General features: G+C 38.4%; 1 protein-coding gene across 4 annotated transcripts; it reads left to right on the top strand.

Annotated features, from left to right (window-relative positions):
- The first annotated feature begins 536 nt into the window (after positions 1-536).
- Positions 537-15,421, top strand: LOC133708281 (uncharacterized). 4 transcript variants are annotated; one of them, XM_062133738.1, is made up of 7 exons: positions 537-973; positions 2,207-4,943; positions 7,282-7,445; positions 13,945-13,973; positions 14,488-14,513; positions 14,609-14,912; positions 15,093-15,421. In XM_062133738.1, exons 2-7 carry the CDS (start codon positions 4,841-4,843, stop codon positions 15,208-15,210), a joined length of 744 nt encoding a protein of 247 aa, XP_061989722.1. In that variant the 5' UTR covers positions 537-973; positions 2,207-4,840; the 3' UTR covers positions 15,211-15,421. The 4 variants fall into 4 exon arrangements, with proteins under 4 accessions (XP_061989722.1, XP_061989723.1, XP_061989724.1 ...); XM_062133739.1 differs by lacking the exon at positions 2,207-4,943; XM_062133737.1 differs by lacking the exons at positions 537-973; positions 2,207-4,943 and adding an exon at positions 6,221-7,131.
- The last annotated feature ends 2,945 nt before the right edge of the window (positions 15,422-18,366 follow it).

Raw genomic sequence — 18,366 nt, 5'->3', positions numbered from 1 at the left:
TAGTTTGTTGATATTTTATCGTTGTGTATATAATCCCTTAACGAGAATGATTGCAAAGAGTCAATGTATCAAATAGAAATGAATTTATATTTTGCATGAGAGTTTATATTTTGCATTTTATTGAAATGAATTTCTATTTGATATATTAAAAAAAAAAAAAAAAACTTATGACCAAAGGCCCAAATCCAAGGCAAGCTCATGGAAAATCTCCTCCACACGTTCAGCGTTCACCTTCCACCCCAAACCCCCTAACATAAACTCGACCACACTGGAACACCTATCGCCATTTGCGCCAGATACGAATTTACCAGCCTCATAAATGGGGGCCAATGTAATACCATCTATAGAATTTGAGCGTTTCCTGGGTTTGAAATTTCCAAAAGTAGTAGAAACTTATCTAGATGAGATAATTATAGTATGAGGCTAATTTTTGTTTTAATATTCCACCATATCCGATGTCAGACGCATCTGTCTCGACTATCTTAAAGGACTCTGGGTCTGGTAGTCCTAGACATGGTAGGGTTTTGACATATGCTTTGACACGAGCCGTATAAATGAGCTACCATTTGTAGAATTTGAGCGCATCCTCAGTGAGTAATTATCAAAATATGAGAGAAACGCTCATCCAAATAAGGATGAGAATGAATCCCTAATGCTATAAATGTGAACGCGTCCCTGTCTCTTTATCATTTTCTACGCTAAATCACCGTCTCTGCACTCACAATTAGTGTCTCTTTAGTATTGTTTATTTCATTTTAATGGCTTCTTCTTCTTCCTCCACGATCCAATGAGAAGTAGTAGCCCAGATGATTCTTAAGTTCAAGAAATAGTGTTTATACATGTCTTCTCCGAAGTTAAGTTTTAAGAAAAATTTAGGCTCAATATGCCTCAAAGACATCTCCGATGGCTATGGCCTAGAAATATCATAAAGATTGATCATGAGAAAAAGCAGCTCGAGAGATGTAAAAAGAAGGTATGGTATCCTTGCTCTTCTACTCAAGCATTTTAAATTTCATTGATAGTGTCTATATAAGCCTAGCTTATGCCCTTATCCACGGTTAATTGCACGTTTAAAATATTGCGGACGTCCTTAATTTGATAATAACACAATCAATTTTAACAACTAGTATCACTGATAATTTTAGTTTCATCTCTGGTAAGTAAATTTACAAAATTTCAAATATTTGGTCATCCAAATAGTGAAACATTATAGAAAAACACCGAACGTCTAATAGAATTAAAATTATAAAAATGAATAATTAAATAGTCAAATGGTTTCCGATTTGATTGAAATTTTCACAAATCATATACGTTAAAGAAAAGTAGTCTTGATCCTCATACTTTATGTATTTTAAGTGAGGGGGTGCGCAAAATTTTAAAAGTCCGATTAACCTTAGCTGAGAATAATCGAATGTTCCTCTTGGTGTTTGTCAATAACATTTTGTATTTGTACAATTTTTTAGGCGCTTCAACATTGTGTCTAAAGATCTATAAAGCACCAATACATTTTAGCAGGTTCTGGTCAATTTGATTTTACGTTAGAAACCCAATCTTAGTATTGTTATTAGATTCATTGACATATCATTCTCTCTCATCTTTGAATCAAACATTTATAACTTTAGTTTGTTGATATTTTGTCAAAATAGAGGAATTTTTATTACACCCAATTTCCTACTCACATATTAGATTAAACCCACCTATAAGATTCTTTTAAAATACACCCAAACCAATTAATTAGGTTCATCTCAAAATAAAAAAAACTCATTAATTAGAATAAATAATAAAACTTGTTTTTGTTAAAAATTACAAAAGATGCCACATGCCCTAAATATATATTGACGCCCACAGACATCTCACATAACATAATTAGACCTTTGATTTAAGCAGTATGAATCAATACCCACATAAGAGGTTATTTATAATATCCAATTGTAATGCCTAATTGTTAGGTTAGGTAGATACCTAAATTACAGGTATCTGAATATGTATGCATATATGATTTAGTGTAGGTTAATTCATCCTCAATAAGTATTTGTGATTTGTGTTTTATTTTTTAGGGTTTATGCTAGATATGATGTTATTTATAATACCCAATTGTTATGTAGATACCCAAATTATAGGCATCCAAATAAGTATGCATATCTGATTTTAGTGTAGGTTAATTCCTCCTCAATAGGTATTTGTGATTCATATTTTGTTTTTTCAGGGCTTATGCTAATGAATATGGGTTCCCACATGGCTGGCGTTTTATTTATTTTTTCTTCATTCTGAATAGATTCTACAAGTCCTTAAATGGCTAAAAAGTACTCCCACCTAGAGTTTAGGTGCAATCTTAGGGGGGTGTATTCATTTAAGAGTCTACAAGATTTTTTTGTATTTTGAAAGTCTATGGGTATTCAATTGAGATTTTAAATAATCCTTTAAAATCTTGATGTATTCAATTAAGATTTAGAATTATCCATTCAAATCTGCAGATATTCAAAAGTATACGGATTTTTAAGGATTTCATTAAATGCTGGATTTTGAAGGATTTTATAGTGCTTTTTATACATATCAAAACTCAAAAACAATCCAACCACTTTCCAAGAGATTTTGATGTATTCTTTCTCACTCAAAAAATGAAGAAGCTATTCACCAAAAAAAAAAAAAACAGCTCTCAATAGGTGACACTCATCCATTTTGTCTTAGACCTATCTTCCCAATATCCTCCTCTACCTCTGCTTTCATCTAATAATTTTTTTATTTTTAATCCTTCTAGCTAATTAAGCTCACTTTCAATGGAATTGTTAAGATGATACATACACACATGTTTCTTTTGTAAATTAGATATGAAATAACTTTTAGTTTATTACTTTATTTTTTGTGTAACATTTTGGCTGATTAGTTTTCTCTTCTTATTCATATATCATTACACACAACATAAAGAATGGTACATTGCCATACACACACACACACACACACACTTTTTTGTCATTGATATAGCATTATAGTTGGATCCATACATCCATTGCTTTTAAAGAAGAAGAAGAAAAATTAACCTACCAAAAATATCATTAGGACTTGTAAAATCAAAACAAATACCAAGAAATCAATCCATTAGAATCAATCAGAGTCCATATAGAATTTAAACAATCCGTGGATTAAGTAAATCTATTGATTATAAAAACTCAAACAAAATCTTTTAAAATCTGAATTGAATACACCCCCCTTAGTGAGAGAATATCTAACTACGTCGAAAAAGATAAATATCTACATAAAAGGAATATAACACACTCTGATGATAAACACACATATAAACTAACAAAAAAAAAAGAGCAAATATATGTCTCACATCAGAAATGAAGAAATAAAGGACAATTAGTTGTTTTAAATAAGGAAGAAACAAAATCAAGGATTAAATTGATTGTAATAAATTTCAAAGGACTAAATTATGCTTACTACCCTATATTTTCAAGGGTTCATCAGTTCAGTCCATGCACTTCTAATTTAATCAGAAAAGTCATTGCATGCACTCTCCAATTTCATCAAATCGATCCAATCCGTTACCACTCCGTCAATTTTCGGGAAAAATTTCCAAACTACCCATCTGCATTCACAACACTAACGCGTCGGCGGGCTGCCTAGCGATGGGTAGTTTGAGAATTTTCCCTGTAAAAAGGTCCTACGTCAGCATTTTAACAACAAAAATTGACGGAATAATGACAGATTGGATCGATTAGATGAAATTGGAGAGTGCAAGGACTTTTCTGATTAAATTAGAAGTGCAGGGACTAAACTGATGAACCCTTGAAAGTACGAGATAGTAAGCAGAATTTAATCCAATTTCAAATTTGTGGTCATAATTCAAATTCAATAAATAGTGAATATCCAGCTACAATTAAGGAAGATTTTATTTAGATTACATCCTATTTAATCAGAAGGACAAAATAGCCAAGTTAAAACATGAGAAAAATCTTAATTATAGACATATACCCTATAAGGAAGGTTCAATTATGTGAATTTGATATTTTGATAGGAGGTATATGTATGCATATATGATTCAGTATAGTATAGGTTAATTCATCCTCAATAGGTATTTGTGAAATCAAGGATTGAATTGATTGTAATGAATTTTAAATTTGTGGTCATAATTCAAATTCAATAAATAGTAAACATTTTGCTACAATTAAGGAATATTTTATTTAGATTACGTCCTATTTAATCAGAAAAACAAAATAGTCAAGTTAAAAAAGGAGAAATTTTTTAATCATAGACATATACCCTATAAGGAATGTTCAATTATGTGAATTTGGTGTAGATTAAAAAGAAAAAAAATATATGAGTGAGTTTTTCGTAATATAAGTTTTTTATTTTTTGGGTTTATATCTAATTTTCTCATATAGATGAGGAACTTTAATAGGTGGGGTGATGGCCGCTATTTGATATAAATAATAATAATAATAATAATAATAATAATAAAATAAACCTCTCACCAGAGTCTTAAATTCCATGCAAGCTTATGGAAAAGCTCCTCCACGCGTTCAACGTTCACTGGACACTCCAAATCCCCTAACATAGACTTGACCGCATTGGAACAGTTTTGGCCATTTGCGTTAGATACGAATTAACCAGGCTCGTAAATGGAGTCGTCGGTGTAATACCATCTATAGAATTTGGGTGCTTCCTAGGTTTGAAATTCCCAAAAGTAGCAGATGCACTCATCTCAGATAAGGACGAGCACAATGGTTCACGGGCACTATAAATGTGAACCCCTCCCTTTCTCTTTGCCCTTCCCTCTGCCGCCGTCTCTGTACTCCTCACTCTCACCCTTACTCTCAGTCGCTCTTTTTCTCCATTTCAAATGGCCTCGTCTTCCTCTGAGTGCTCTATATGTCTCAACGACCTCTCAAGTGGCTGTGGCCGGACGGTCGTGACGCTTCAATGCTCGCATACTTTTCATTTGGGTGAGTAAATAGTAAAACTGTGTGTTGCATATTGATAAGTATGTGTATTGATTGATATGAATAATTAGTGAAAATTATGATTTGTTTCACAATCTATATGCTTATGTTTACAAGGTGTGTATAAATTTATAATGGATATGATTATGTATATATGTTTTTAGGTTTTTATCTATAGATTTGTTTATATTGATTGGTGTAAATGATTATAGAAAATCATTGTTTGTCCACAATCATTATGCTTGTACAATTTGCAGTTTACAAGGTGCAATGGTTATGATTATTGATGTTATTATTTTGGTGGTAAATTTTTGGAAAGAACAATTAATTTGCTTCCTAGCACCATTTGGTCTAGTGGCATAAGGCCTAGTTTGGCATTGCTTTTGGAGCCTGCTTTTGGTCGAAAAGCGCTTCTGGTGCAAACTGAGGCTGTGTGGTAAAGTCCAAAATTTTAGCTTTTGGGCAGAAGCGCTTCTGCGCGTAGCAGGAAATCAGAAGCTACTTTCAGTAGCTTTTGAAAATGGCTTTTGCGGAAGGGAACTGAAAAACACGGAACTATTAATGATTACCTTCTCCTCCTTCCCTCTCTATGGTCAGTTCATCATCAATTATCCTCATCATGAACTCTCAAAATCAATCAGCAAAGCTAGACCCATCCCATACCTTAAGAGCTCATCAACATCGAATTTGAAACCCAGAAAAGCCGCCTCAGAATTCTCAGAGAAACAATTAGTGTACGTAAGAGCATAAATAACACACCTAATTCCACAAACACACTCACTTTTCTGCTATGAAGATGGAGGCTTTGTAGCTGAACATCACTTCGAACACTCCGAGATACCACTAAGTTTTTCAAATCACCGAAGACCCATCATTTGAATTGCAAAAACAAAACTACCCATCTCTAAAATTGATGAAATCTTGCAAAATTCAACTTTCAAAAGACAACCGCACAAATGAAGTAGTGCTCCACCCAGAACATCAAGTAAAAAAATCTCAAATACCCAACACAAAATCCCCAATTTAGGAGCAACCCATCAAAGAAGAAACAAAAGAACCCCCTTACAGATAGCGCATAGAAACGTATTGATTTGAAATAGAACTCTTGCTCTTTCTTTCGTTTTTTTGGGTCTCATATATGAACTCTAAAGGTAAAAAAAATCTAGAAAAAAGAAAAAAAATAGACGAACAGATTTTTTTTTTTTAGTGATATTTTCAGTATTTACGTCCCTTTTTAATAATTATAAACATTGAATTTTTATGACATAGCGGTGACATAACGGAAAGCTAACTCGATATGTAACCCGATTACAACGTAGCATAATTACCATAAACATAGCTTTCCTACTATGTTGCCGCCTGAGGTTAAATCCGCCGACACTTAGCTTCACCCTGCCACTAGGTGGTAGCAACCATTTGACTCGCCGCCTACCTAGAGCAGGCAAGGCACTTAGAGTGCATACACAGGCATTCAGTCCGACTACCCTGTAAAATATATGCAAGGATTTATTATGCGCCAAAGGCGCAACAACATTAACCAACTAACATAATTCAAATTAAAATAAAACAAAAAGTGAAGCCAGCCCAGGCCGGGCCCAAAAGAAGAGCCCAAGCCCAAGCCTTAATACAGGAAGCAAGAGAATTGCATGCTGTCAGCCAAGCCTGGCCCAATCCAACACCGACCTCCGCTGACGAATCACCACTAACGCCTCCTCGCCTGAAACGCCAGACTGCCACCACCATCATGCCCGAATCACCCTTGCGCCATGGATGCACACTACTTTCAACCAACCCCGTCCCCATATCAGATCCAAGAGATCGGATCCAGATCGGAACAAACCGATCAGAGCAACACCGCGTCACCACGAGCCCTCCAACACCCAGTAGCCTCCGAAATCGCGCCGCCCATCCCCTCTGCTAACGAGGCCAGCGATGAACATACCAAGTCTCAATAGCCACTGTGATTTCCTCTTGCCCCAACCTGCAAACTACCACTAAAGACCCCCCCCCCCCCCGATACGGACAAGGATGTCAATCGAATCAGGCTCGCTCCAGACCCACACGGGGCCGACGAGGCCTATCCAACGATGGCGAGAGGGCACGCCGCCGGACAAGGATGAAAAATCGACTCTTGCTCTCTCAAACGGCTATTTTCGCTCTCTCGTTATAGCAAAGATAAATTGTGTTTATAGTAAGCGGCTAAGCCTGCCTACCCTTGTGGGTGTTATATTATCTAGATTGATATCAAAATTTAAGCTTTTAATGGAATATTTGTTTTTTTTCATGGAATATATATATATATATATATATTTTTTGATCTCCTTCTCTTTCATTTCTTCAGATTGCATTGGTTCTGCATTTAATGCGAGGGGTGCAATGGAATGCCCCATTTGCCGGGCGAATGAAAATGGCACATGGAGGAGGTATTCTGAGAATCACGGTTTTGAACAGAACTTGCATTTTGAGAATCAACATGAGGACTACTTTCCAGAGCCTATTTCTATGGTAAAACTTGATTTATGTTTTTACCAATCAATACTTTTTATCAACTCTTATGAGTCTTCTATGACGTTTCTAGTATCTTACTTATACCACAATTGTGTGATTGACAAGAGAGGGCTAGTTGAATGATTTCTTTTCCGTAGGAGGTGAGGTTTTTTCATTCTTGTATAGGGTAGCTTAAATGTGAGCGTCCCAGAGATTTTAATGATCTGCTCTAACTTAGGTTGGTAGTTCGGCTTTTCTTGTCAGATTTCTTATTTAAGTTCTTGTAGACTCTAGCCTTTGGATGTTGATCTAATGCATTCAACTTCTATTTCAAAAAATCAAGGTTGTAAATTCCATTTTTCTTTTTCATTTTGACTTGATTTATTAGGAAGGAGTTATATAATTGGTTGAAGGATTTACCCGTTTGTTAAACCAAGTTAGGACTCTGTCCTTTACACAATTCTTGATTCTGCCTTGAAGGATCAAGAAATGTGTGCACGATTGCGAACCTTACACTCTTTGATATTTTCTTATTCGTTTGGAATTTCATCATCAACACACATACGGTAAAGTGTTTGCAACCTGTTTATGATGATTTTCAAGTTTCAGTCAATTCACTGACCTGGATTATTTCATTAGGATAGATTTTTTTTTTTTTAGGAAAGTAGGTCAGCCCTTTATTAATAACAGAAACTTACATCAATGAAAGATCAGCTGCAATAGCAGCTTGAAGAAAAGACGGAGTAGAAAAAAAGAAAAAAACTTGAGATGCAGCACACGCATGTGCAGCCAAAGTATGAGCTGCCATATTAGCCGCTCTACCCTTGTACGTAATCGATAAATCTGTATGTGCTGCCAAACATGCAGCCAAATCTTCATATAAACGACCCAGAACCGATGTATTATTCCCACCATGCTCCACAATTTGACGTTGCACCACCAATGCATTAGTCTCCACTACTGCAGGACTAATCCCCTGTTGCAGTATGAATTCAATAGCCATTCGACAGGCCAATAATTCAGCATGCTTCGCTGATACCAATCCGGATAAAGGCCGGCCACCACCAGCTAACATTTGTCCCTCCGAGTTTCGGACGACAAAACCTATCCCTCCTTTTCTGGTAGTAAGATTAAATGCCCCATCCACATTCACTTTAGTGACTCCTACTGGTGGAGCAGACCACCTCACTCCTCTGGACCTTCTAGCATTCGAATTAACCGGTTTTGAGTTGTGGAAAGCAAACTCATGTAAGCGTGACATAGCTTTCAAAACGACATCACAAGCTGCACTCTTCTTTTGTTCCCACACTCTGTGGTTTCTCTCCCTCCAAATCTCCCAGAGCAAGCAAATTAGGATCCCCAAATCTTGTAATGAAAGTTCCTGCACACAGAACTGTAACCATCTAATAATATCCAAACCCTCAACTTGAGAACTGTAGCAAAGCTGGCCAAGCACCCCATGAGATTGGAGGACTTGTTTAGAATAGGGACACTGTTGGCAAAGATGAAAAGTGGTTTCTTGACTCTGCTCACACAGTACACATGTTTGTGACTCCATTAGAACCCGTCGTGAATGTAGACTTTCCATTGAGGGAAGAATATCATGACTGACCTTCCAAATATATATCTTGGCTGAATTTGGAACATTCACCCTCCAAAGCTTCTGCCAAAACCGCTCATTCACAGGAAGATCAAACGGAACTATATTAATTAGGAGAGGCCTGCACCAAATTATTATAAGCAGACTTGACTGAGAAGTGACCATCCTTAGCCAACTTCCAAACTAAACGATCCTCCACAGCTCGGTTACTCAATGGAATCCGCAAAATAACCTCCACCTCCTCCAAAGTGAACAACTGATGAAGAAGCGGCACATCCCAATAACCAGTAGCAGTTATTAGATCCTTTACCAAATGTACTGCTCCCATTGATGCTGTACTTTCACTAGGTCTTCCAGTTGCTAGCTCTGGTACCCAACAATCCGAAAAAACTCTCACCTGTGAACCATCCCCAATCTGCCAGTAGGATTGAGCTTTCAACACATCTCTAGTTGAAGCAATACTACGCCAGGAATAAGATGGACAAGCATGAGTTGGTGCTTCCCAAAAAGTACTACCTGTAAAATATTTGGCTTTATAAATACGAGCCACTAGAGAATCTGGATTGGAAACTACCCTCCAAGCCTGTTTTGCAAGCATTGCGGAGTTAAAAGTAGACAAACTCCGAAACCCAAGTCCTCCTGCTCTCTTGGGGTTGCATAAAGCCTTCCAAGTCTTCCAATGAATCTTCCTTTTATCAGTTGTGCTTCCCCACCAAAATCTTGCACACATTTGTTCCAAATCTTCACAGAAGCCCGCAGTTAATTGGAAAACACTCATTGCATAAGTAGGTAGAGCCTGAGCAACTACCCTAATTAGAATATCTTTACCCGCACCGTTGAGAAATTTACCTTGCCAGTGAGAAATCTTTTTAGACAAGTTCTCCTTAATATAGTGAAAAGTAGAAGTCTTCTTCCGTCCTACATAGGTCGGAAGACCAAGATATTTTTCATGTGAGGCAACTACTTCAACCCCCAACAGACTCGACACTTCTTCTTTCATCGAATCCGGAACATTCTTACTGAACACAACCGAACTCTTCTCAAAATTGACGAGCTGACCCGAGGCTCTACCATACGTCTCAATTACCTCCTGTAGCTCATAACACGCCTCAAAGGAAGCCTGAGCATAAATCATACTATCATCAGCAAACAACAAATGATTCACCGAAGGAGCATCAATACATACCTCAATCCCAGGCAATAACCCCAACTCCTGCTTCTGTTGTAATAGTGCAGAGAAACCTTCTGCACCAATCAAGAACAAATAGGGGGACAGAGGGTCCCTTTGCCTCAAACCCCTACTCGGAATTACCAACCCACGGGGTTTAACTCTCATCAAAAAAGAGTATCGGACAGAGGTTACACACTGCATCACCACCTCAATCCAACCCGGAGCAAAACCTAACCGGATCATCACCTTGCGGAGAAAAATCCATTCCATTCGATCATACGCTTTGCTAAAATCAAGTTTCAAAGCCATACAACCTTCACCTCCATCCCGCTTATTATGCACAAAATGTGCAATTTCGTTGGCAACCAAAATATTATCCGTAATCAACCGCCCCGGCACGAAGTCACTTTGGAATGGTGAAATCAACTCAGGCAAGATCAACTTCAGCCTGTTAGCTATTACTTTGGAACAAAGCTTATAAATAACATTACAAAGGGCGATGGGCCGCAAATCCGACATATGTTCCGGGTTACTAACCTTCGGAATGAGGCAAATATGTGTAAAGTTGATCTGACGAAGTAACTGGCCAGAATGCAGAAAACTATGAACTGCTGCTGTGATATCATCCCCAATCACATCCCAGTAATGTTGGAAAAAGAGTGGAGGCATCCCATTAGGCCCGGGAGATTTCGTAGGAAACATCTGAAAAAGCGCTACTTTAACCTCCTCTTTAGAATATTGAGCACACAGAACCTCATTCATACGAGGAGTTACAGAAGGCTGGATCACATTCAAAGTGGTTTCCATAGCTACATAATCAACCTCTGATGCCGTGAACATTCTAGAAAAATAAGAAGTCACCACCCTCTCCATTCCAGAATCATCATCTCGCCACGTCCCTGTCTCATCATACAATCCAGTCAGAGAATTCTTTCTTTTCCTATTAGAAGCCTTTTTATGGAAAAAACCAGTATTTCGATCACCCTCCTTTAGCCAAGTGACTCGAGATCGCTGCTTCCAAAACAATTCCTCTTGGGACAACAACCTTTGTAGCCGCTCCATCAACCCTTGCTTCTCAACTTGCACCTCCGCAGAGATGTTCTTATCCATCAATTCTTCCAATCGAGCTCTCACTCCCAACATTTGTTGTTGACGCCCTCGGAAAGCTTGCTTCTGCCACTTGTCTAATTTCATACGGGTAAACGCCACTTTCTTAGTGACACAAAACATAGGAGTTCCAGTAACATCCGTGCTCCATCCCTCCTTGACCACATCGTCACACTCATTATACTGAAGCCAATAGGCTTCAAATTTGAATCGATGATGGCGAGGCTTAGCCGCCAAAGGCACCGTACTAGCTTGTAAGAAGATTGGAACGTGGTCAGAGTCCGACGGCGGTAAATGCCGAAGTCTGGAATGCCCAAAGATATCACACCAAGATGGGGTGCAGACGGCCCTATCCAAACGTAGTTGTGTGACCGAATTCCACCAGGTTGACATAGAACCAACAAAGCCAAGATCCAACAGATCCCCGTACCCGAGAGCCTCACGAAAGCCCCTCATTTGTCTTTCCTGTCGAATCGGTCCGTCAACCTTCTCACTGCTATTTAAAAATTTCATTGAAATCCCCAATCACTAACCATGGTAACGAATCCAAATCACTCAAATCCCTAAGGAGCTGCCATGAACGATCTCTCTCTGTAGTACGTGCGTAACCATAAAAACCAGTTAAGCGCCAAAGCGGTTCACCCGGCCCCCTTCCAATCTGCAGGTCAATGTGATGGTCTGAAACAGTTCGGACCTGCACACGAACGTCCTCATTCCAGAACATAGAAAGGCCACCTGATTGACCATTGCTTAACACTTCCTTACAGTACGGAAACCCTAAAGCACGATGCAGAGTTTGAAAATCTTCCCGACGGGAAATCTTGGTCTCACAGAGGAAAACGATTTGGGGCCTATTCTGGGAGATTAGATCCTTCAAAGCCCTCGTAGTGGTAGTACTGCAGATGCCTCTGCAATTCCAACTAAGCACGTCCATGCTCATGAACGATCGATCGTCACTTTCTAGAAACCTAGAAAGGAAACCCTAGGCGGCAGAGCACTAGGTCAGAAGAACAAATAATATTTCATTAGGATAGATGAGTGTGGTTGACATTGAAAACTATGTTCAGCTAACTTAAATTCTTATAGGAAAAATTGTACAAGAAAATATGCATGCGGAATGGCTTTAATAATATTATCTAATTAGTATGCACACTTTTTTCAGTACATAAGCATGTACTAGTGCGACTTACCACAAACCCGGTGATTTCAAAGGTTCACAAAAAAAAACTCGGTCATTCGTTGATAAGCCTAACTGCCTAACACTCAAAACTTTAGCTACCTGCAATTCCCACTGTCAATTTAAAACATGCATAATTTTGTTTCAATCTACTATGTCGGCTTTGTACTTTTAGTTCTAACTCTTAACTTTCCTTTGTGAAGCGACTATCTAGGTTTGCTACGAAGAGAAATGAACCACCTTATTACATTATAACTTGTAATAGGCAAATAACATATAACCTATATATGATCCCAATTCAAATTCAACGTTATGTTCTAGGTCTGCACGTGAAATTAATTAACAATCCAATTCCCACATTGGAAATTGGGACACAAGTCTCATATTAGAGACTTGGCCAATATAACAATCCAAGGCCCACACCGGACACTTGGTAACAATCCAATCGAAATTTTCCGATGGCAATATAAGGAATCCAAATTCGGGCCCATGACAATTGGAGACGCAATTGGAGAGAGACCCGCTCTGATACCATGTTAAACAGCGACAAGCGTGGCCCGTGGCCCACCATTGTACCGATACTGTCCCAACTTAACCACCCGTTAGGTGTTGGGTTTTTTAATCACAAAAGGCCTCGGTGCAATTGGGTGAGATCCACCCACTTATAAGTTATATTTTATTTGTCACTTTTCCAATGTGAGATCTTTCCTCTCCAACAATGTATATATGTCCTTTGAATCTGTCATCTTTCATCCTGTCATGTCATTATACACTGTTTTTCATCTCATTAGATCTGAGTTCTCCGCTAACTCTCCTTGAGGTAGCTAGTGTGGTTTCTTATACCCTTTTATTGCACATCAATCAAAGAAATATAAGTTGATTCCTATTAGCGGAAGGAGCTGAAAGCATCTATATCTAAGACTAGTAGGTGTGTGTAATGTATGTGGTTATCTGGGTTTGGATCTCCTAACTGAGTATATGAGGAATTGTATAAATGAATGAGTACACTTTAGATTGTACGTTATTGGATTATAGTGTTTTTTTCTGGTAAGAATGCAGCTTCTCTTGTAGAGTAATTATGAGTGATGAAAACTGTGAAATAGACAGCCAACAATCATGTGGGCTGAAGTACTAAAACATAGATGATGCAACCTTATTTGGCTGATAAAAGGTCAATAGATATTACAGTTAGAAATTTGACATTTAAAGTTATTCATTTACGGTATTATGTTAAGAAATCTAAATATCTAAAGCACTATTTCTTTTGCTAACAACATATGTAGTTGGATTATCTGAAGCTAAAATTTTAACAGAGGATGAATACGTATAAAATTGTTCGCTCAAAAGTTTGATTCTTTTGCTGGATGTTTATTGTTGGCATGCCTTACCTGAATGTTTTGCGTTTCTTTCTTTCTTTCTATTAATTATTTTATTTTTAACTCTTTCTATGATTCATTTCCAGATTCCACCGGGAGATCCTCAATCTATTTGGTAAGCATTATTTTTTAAAGTTTTTTCCAGTCAGTCATGGACTCGATTTAATTATGTAGATTTACTAGGTCTTGCCTGAAAGTGATAAGTTTCTGTTTTGATCTTTGTATGGATGAAGAGTTCACAGCAAAAATTTACTTTACTAATCATGCCATGTAGTGATGAATCATTGAACACACAACATTTTCCTGGCAGATATCTACATTAATAATAATTGTTATAGATGTCAATCATGTCATGATCATTATTTCTTTGGTCTTTAATTGTCTTAGACATTGATTTTCTGTGCCATGATTTGCTTGGCTTTATATAGATTGCTTCCACATCACCATAATAAAAAGAAAAGTAAATTTGACAGATGAAATATCTTGGTAAAAAGAGAATAAGAATTTCTTACAATTGCATGACCTCTTTCAGGATAATTATTGAGGTTAGATAATAATAACTATTCTAGACGTGATGATTAGTATCCTTTTGGTCTTCATCTCACATATGGATGCTTTGAAACTTGCAGGCAGTGGGATCCAATATTGTCGGACTGTAAGTTCATTTTCTTTCCATATCACCTTTGATCTAACTTACCAATTAATTCACTTTGTTCACAGTAGACTTGAAACAATATTTTGATTATGCAGATAGATTTGCTGTAGACCCCAATGGTGGTATTCCTAATAATCATCAACCGAATGACCCTTCTGAAGTATCCGAACCAACAGAGAGTCCTCTACGTTATGGAATTTGTGATGATTGTATCAACCACCACCTTTCAAGTGGCCATGCTGGTCATAGTAATGGGGTTTCAGTTCCAGCTGGAAACCTGGGAATTCCTAGCGCTGATGTTAATGCCATTCCCAGTGATTTCATAATTCCTCCTGCCGGTTTTAATGGTGTACAGAATGACATAAGAATGCCAACGGCCACCTATACAAATGAGCAGGAGTAAGTTTTGATAAACTTGGTTCAATAGTGACCTCCCTGGAGTTAATTTAATTGATAGTGTGGACATTGACATTTCTGAAACTTGCCCTTCATTGTCTGTAGTTCAGTCTTTCAGATTTTACATCGCATCTTTGACATCGCATCTTTGATATCTTACATATATGCACCTTTTCTTTGTAGGATCATCGTCGTGCACCATTATTATCCACAACAGCGGGCTGCTTCATCTGTCCCGGAGAACCAGGTGGCTTCTGAGGTTCAAGATGAAGAGGAAGTATCTCAGGCTCACACCATTTGATATCAAGAATTCAGAAACCATATATAATTGCAGAACTATTTAATAAAAAGAAGTAGTTTCTTCTTTGCCTTACCAATAAGTCTGGCTGGTTAGATAATGCCATCTGATATGGGACAGTTTGTTTCATCCTAAAACTTTTGTAAGGATCGTTTTTTCAATTTATCTGTGTTATGGATTTTACTGGCCTCTTTTCGTTTGAGAGAAAATATTAATTTCCAGTTTGAATTTTGAAATTCTTTCATCTACAATTTTAACCAACTGGTTGGTATAAGAGCAAGTTCACCTGTAGTCAAGAAATGTCAAGGTCGAGAAGTCAAGAATTCGACCAGTCAAGATACTGTTCACTGCCACTGGACATGGGTTTACACCCGTTGTTTTTCTTGACTGGTCAAGACTGTTCATCTTTCACTGTTCATCGATTTTTTCTTACATAAATGAAAAACTAGGAATAAGTACAATACAACGTTATTTAGTTGTTGTACGAGAAATTCGGTTTCTAATCGATTTTTATTTTCGAAACAAACGTTATTTAGAGAGTCGTGAAAATTGACTTTTTATACGTTAGGAATTTGGGAAAACTTTCTTCATGAAAGTTGTAGAGCTCGTCGATACGATCTCGTGCATATATGGAATGCAATATTCGGAGTTTGTATGAATTTATTATGAATTTTTGAAATCTGAAAATTTTCTATAAATAGCAAAAAAAAAATTATGTTTTGTTTCAAAGGACGAAATTTTTTCATTTTTTCATTTTCCCCCTCTGGTTCTCTCTCTCGCGCGCCCCCAAACCTGGCGGGTTTCGTCTGACCCGACCCGCCTGTTTCTCCCTCCTCCGGCGTCCTCCGTCCACGGACCCGGCACCCCCGAGGTCGCCTTACCTCTTCCGGCCGCTCCGTGGCGTCAGCGGCCCAGACGCTGCCCCCAGGCCGAGATAGAAGCAACCCCAGACTGGGCTTCAGTTTCTGCTTGCTGCGGCGCCACGCGTCAGCTTCTCCTGCTTCAGTCTCTTCATCAGCGCGTCTGTTTCTCTTCTCTCTCCGCAGACGTCACCCACGTTTGGGTGTGGGCCGAGCTGGCACAGTCCTTGGCTGGGCAAGGAAAATGTCATCCTCTTGCCTTTTTTCTTGACCGAAGTCAAGAAAGTTCATCCTTTGCCCGGTCAAGCTTCTGTTGGTGGAAGAGAGTTTTTTTTCTTGCCCGGTCACCACCTCAGCAAATCCATGCTTTGGCCGGTCAAAGAGGAACCGGTGGACTTGCTCTAAGGGGTGAACAATCAGAAGAACCTTTCCTGATGTGATGATGGTCATGGCACCAAGTACTAAAACCTGAAAATATCTGTAAAGCTGAGCAAATCGATAAGTCATTGCAATAGACAAATACCTCCGAACCAAGATAAAGAAACCTTATTGCTTTAATATGTTCTTTACCAATGTATACATTCGGCTTCCCCAATAAGTTAAGAGTGATTTTGCTCATTATAAAAAGTGCTACAAATCTTGAAAAATTAAAGTCAAAGTATGTTGCAATCTCTATCAATTTAGAATCCAAATTTCTCATTCCAACTTTCCTAAAAATCTCGTAACTCTACTTTTCGACACCGAGCTCCCACGACCTAAAATCGGAAATGTGACAGTTTCAGTTTAGCATAAGTGTGACAGTTTGGGACTGATTTATGTTACAAGTTTCTCCGAATTACAGTTGACTGCAATCTGACCCAAAAAAGTTGATAAAAAGGGTCCTTGACCAAAAGCCCCAAAATGAGCTAAAGTTATCCTACTTACCCCAGCAAGAGATTTTTATTCCCACTAACCCAATTTAAAACGAAATAACTATTCTGCCCTCAATCTAATTAATGAATTACATGCCATGCCACTCTCTCTCATCACGATCTCTCTCTCTTCTCTATTCTCTCCTCTCTCCTCTTTCTCTCTCTCTAGACCAGTCTCTCTCTCCATATCGACGCCGGCGACCTGCTGCATCTCCTCCCTTCGCCTGAATCTACGTCGCCACCTTCTCCGGCGAGCTGCTTCAGAGCTACAACGACAGAGATGGGCTCGGATTGCAGATCATTGTCGGTGCATTCTCTCTCACAGGGCCGCCTTCTCCTCCGGCAAGGATTTCCCGATAACCGCGACTTCTTCGTCGAATTCGCCCTCATTCTCCGGCCACACTATCGGATCGAGGTCTGAATTTTGCAGAAACTGTTTTGTTGAAGCTTTGCGAAATGGAACCGTGGAAGGGTTACTATCTCTGGCGTCTTTATCTCTCTCTCTGTCGAGCTTCCTCGAGCTTCGTATTGAGGTCGGCAAGGAAGAGAAAAGCGTCGGTGGCTACTCCGATGAGGATTGGAGGTTCGGAGAGGTGAGAGAGGTCGGCGTCCTGATTCGATCCGGTGGTTTTGGTCCGATTATTGATTGGGGTGCCCAGAGCATTTTCTGGGTGCCCAAACCATTTTTTTTTTTTTTTTTTGAGTAATGGGATAGTAGGAAAGAAAAAAAATTTTGAATGTCTATTGGGGGGCAATAGACGTTTTGAATTTATATAATCTCTTCGTTTTTTTCTTTAATCAAAGTTTTATTTGTCTAATTTTAGAAAGATTAGTTTCCATTCCGGCGACCGAAAATTCTATTGGGGGGCAATAGACATCTATTGGAGGGAAATAGACTTCTATTGGGGGCAATACATGGCTGATAGACGTCTATTGGGGAGCAATACATGGCTGATAGTCATCTATTGGGGGGCAATAGACCTCTAATGCCACTCTATTAGGGGGCAATAGATGTCTATTGGGGTAAAAAAGATATTTCCGGTGAGATTTCCAGCAAATTCCGGTGGGCGACAGCCGGTGACCGGAATCCGGCGACCGGTGATCGGCTCCGGCGAAGTCTCCTATGGTTTCTCTCTCTTCCATTTTTTTTCTCTCTCTCTAAGTAATAAAGGGGTGAGAGTAAAATGGTATTAAAAAAAATTTAAAAAAAAAAAAAAACTTAATGGGATATTAGGGAAGACCTCATTTAGAGTGTTTTAGGTAAGAGCGAATTAAAAATACTTAATGGGATAAGTGGGAAAAAAATCCTTAAAAATGAAGTAAATGGACAAAACCCCAAAGAAAAAGTAAATACCATTAGGGGCAAAAATATAATTAAATTCCAAAAA

The sequence above is a fragment of the Rosa rugosa genome, chromosome 5 (genome assembly GCF_958449725.1).
Source record: "Rosa rugosa chromosome 5, drRosRugo1.1, whole genome shotgun sequence".
NCBI lineage: Eukaryota > Viridiplantae > Streptophyta > Magnoliopsida > Rosales > Rosaceae > Rosa > Rosa rugosa.
Note: the sequence above shows the minus strand (reverse complement) of the source record. Positions and strands in the feature narration are given on the sequence as shown.

Coding starts and splice junctions, on each gene's coding strand:
- LOC133708281 (XM_062133737.1), top strand. CDS start 6,969: ATGTCAATCGAATCAGGCTCGCTCCAGACCCACACGGGGCCGACGAGG. Junction 7,446..13,944: donor TTCCAGAGCCTATTTCTATG/GTAAAACTTGAT, acceptor ATTCATTTCCAG/ATTCCACCGGGAGATCCTCA. Junction 14,913..15,092: donor ACCTATACAAATGAGCAGGA/GTAAGTTTTGAT, acceptor TTTTCTTTGTAG/GATCATCGTCGTGCACCATT.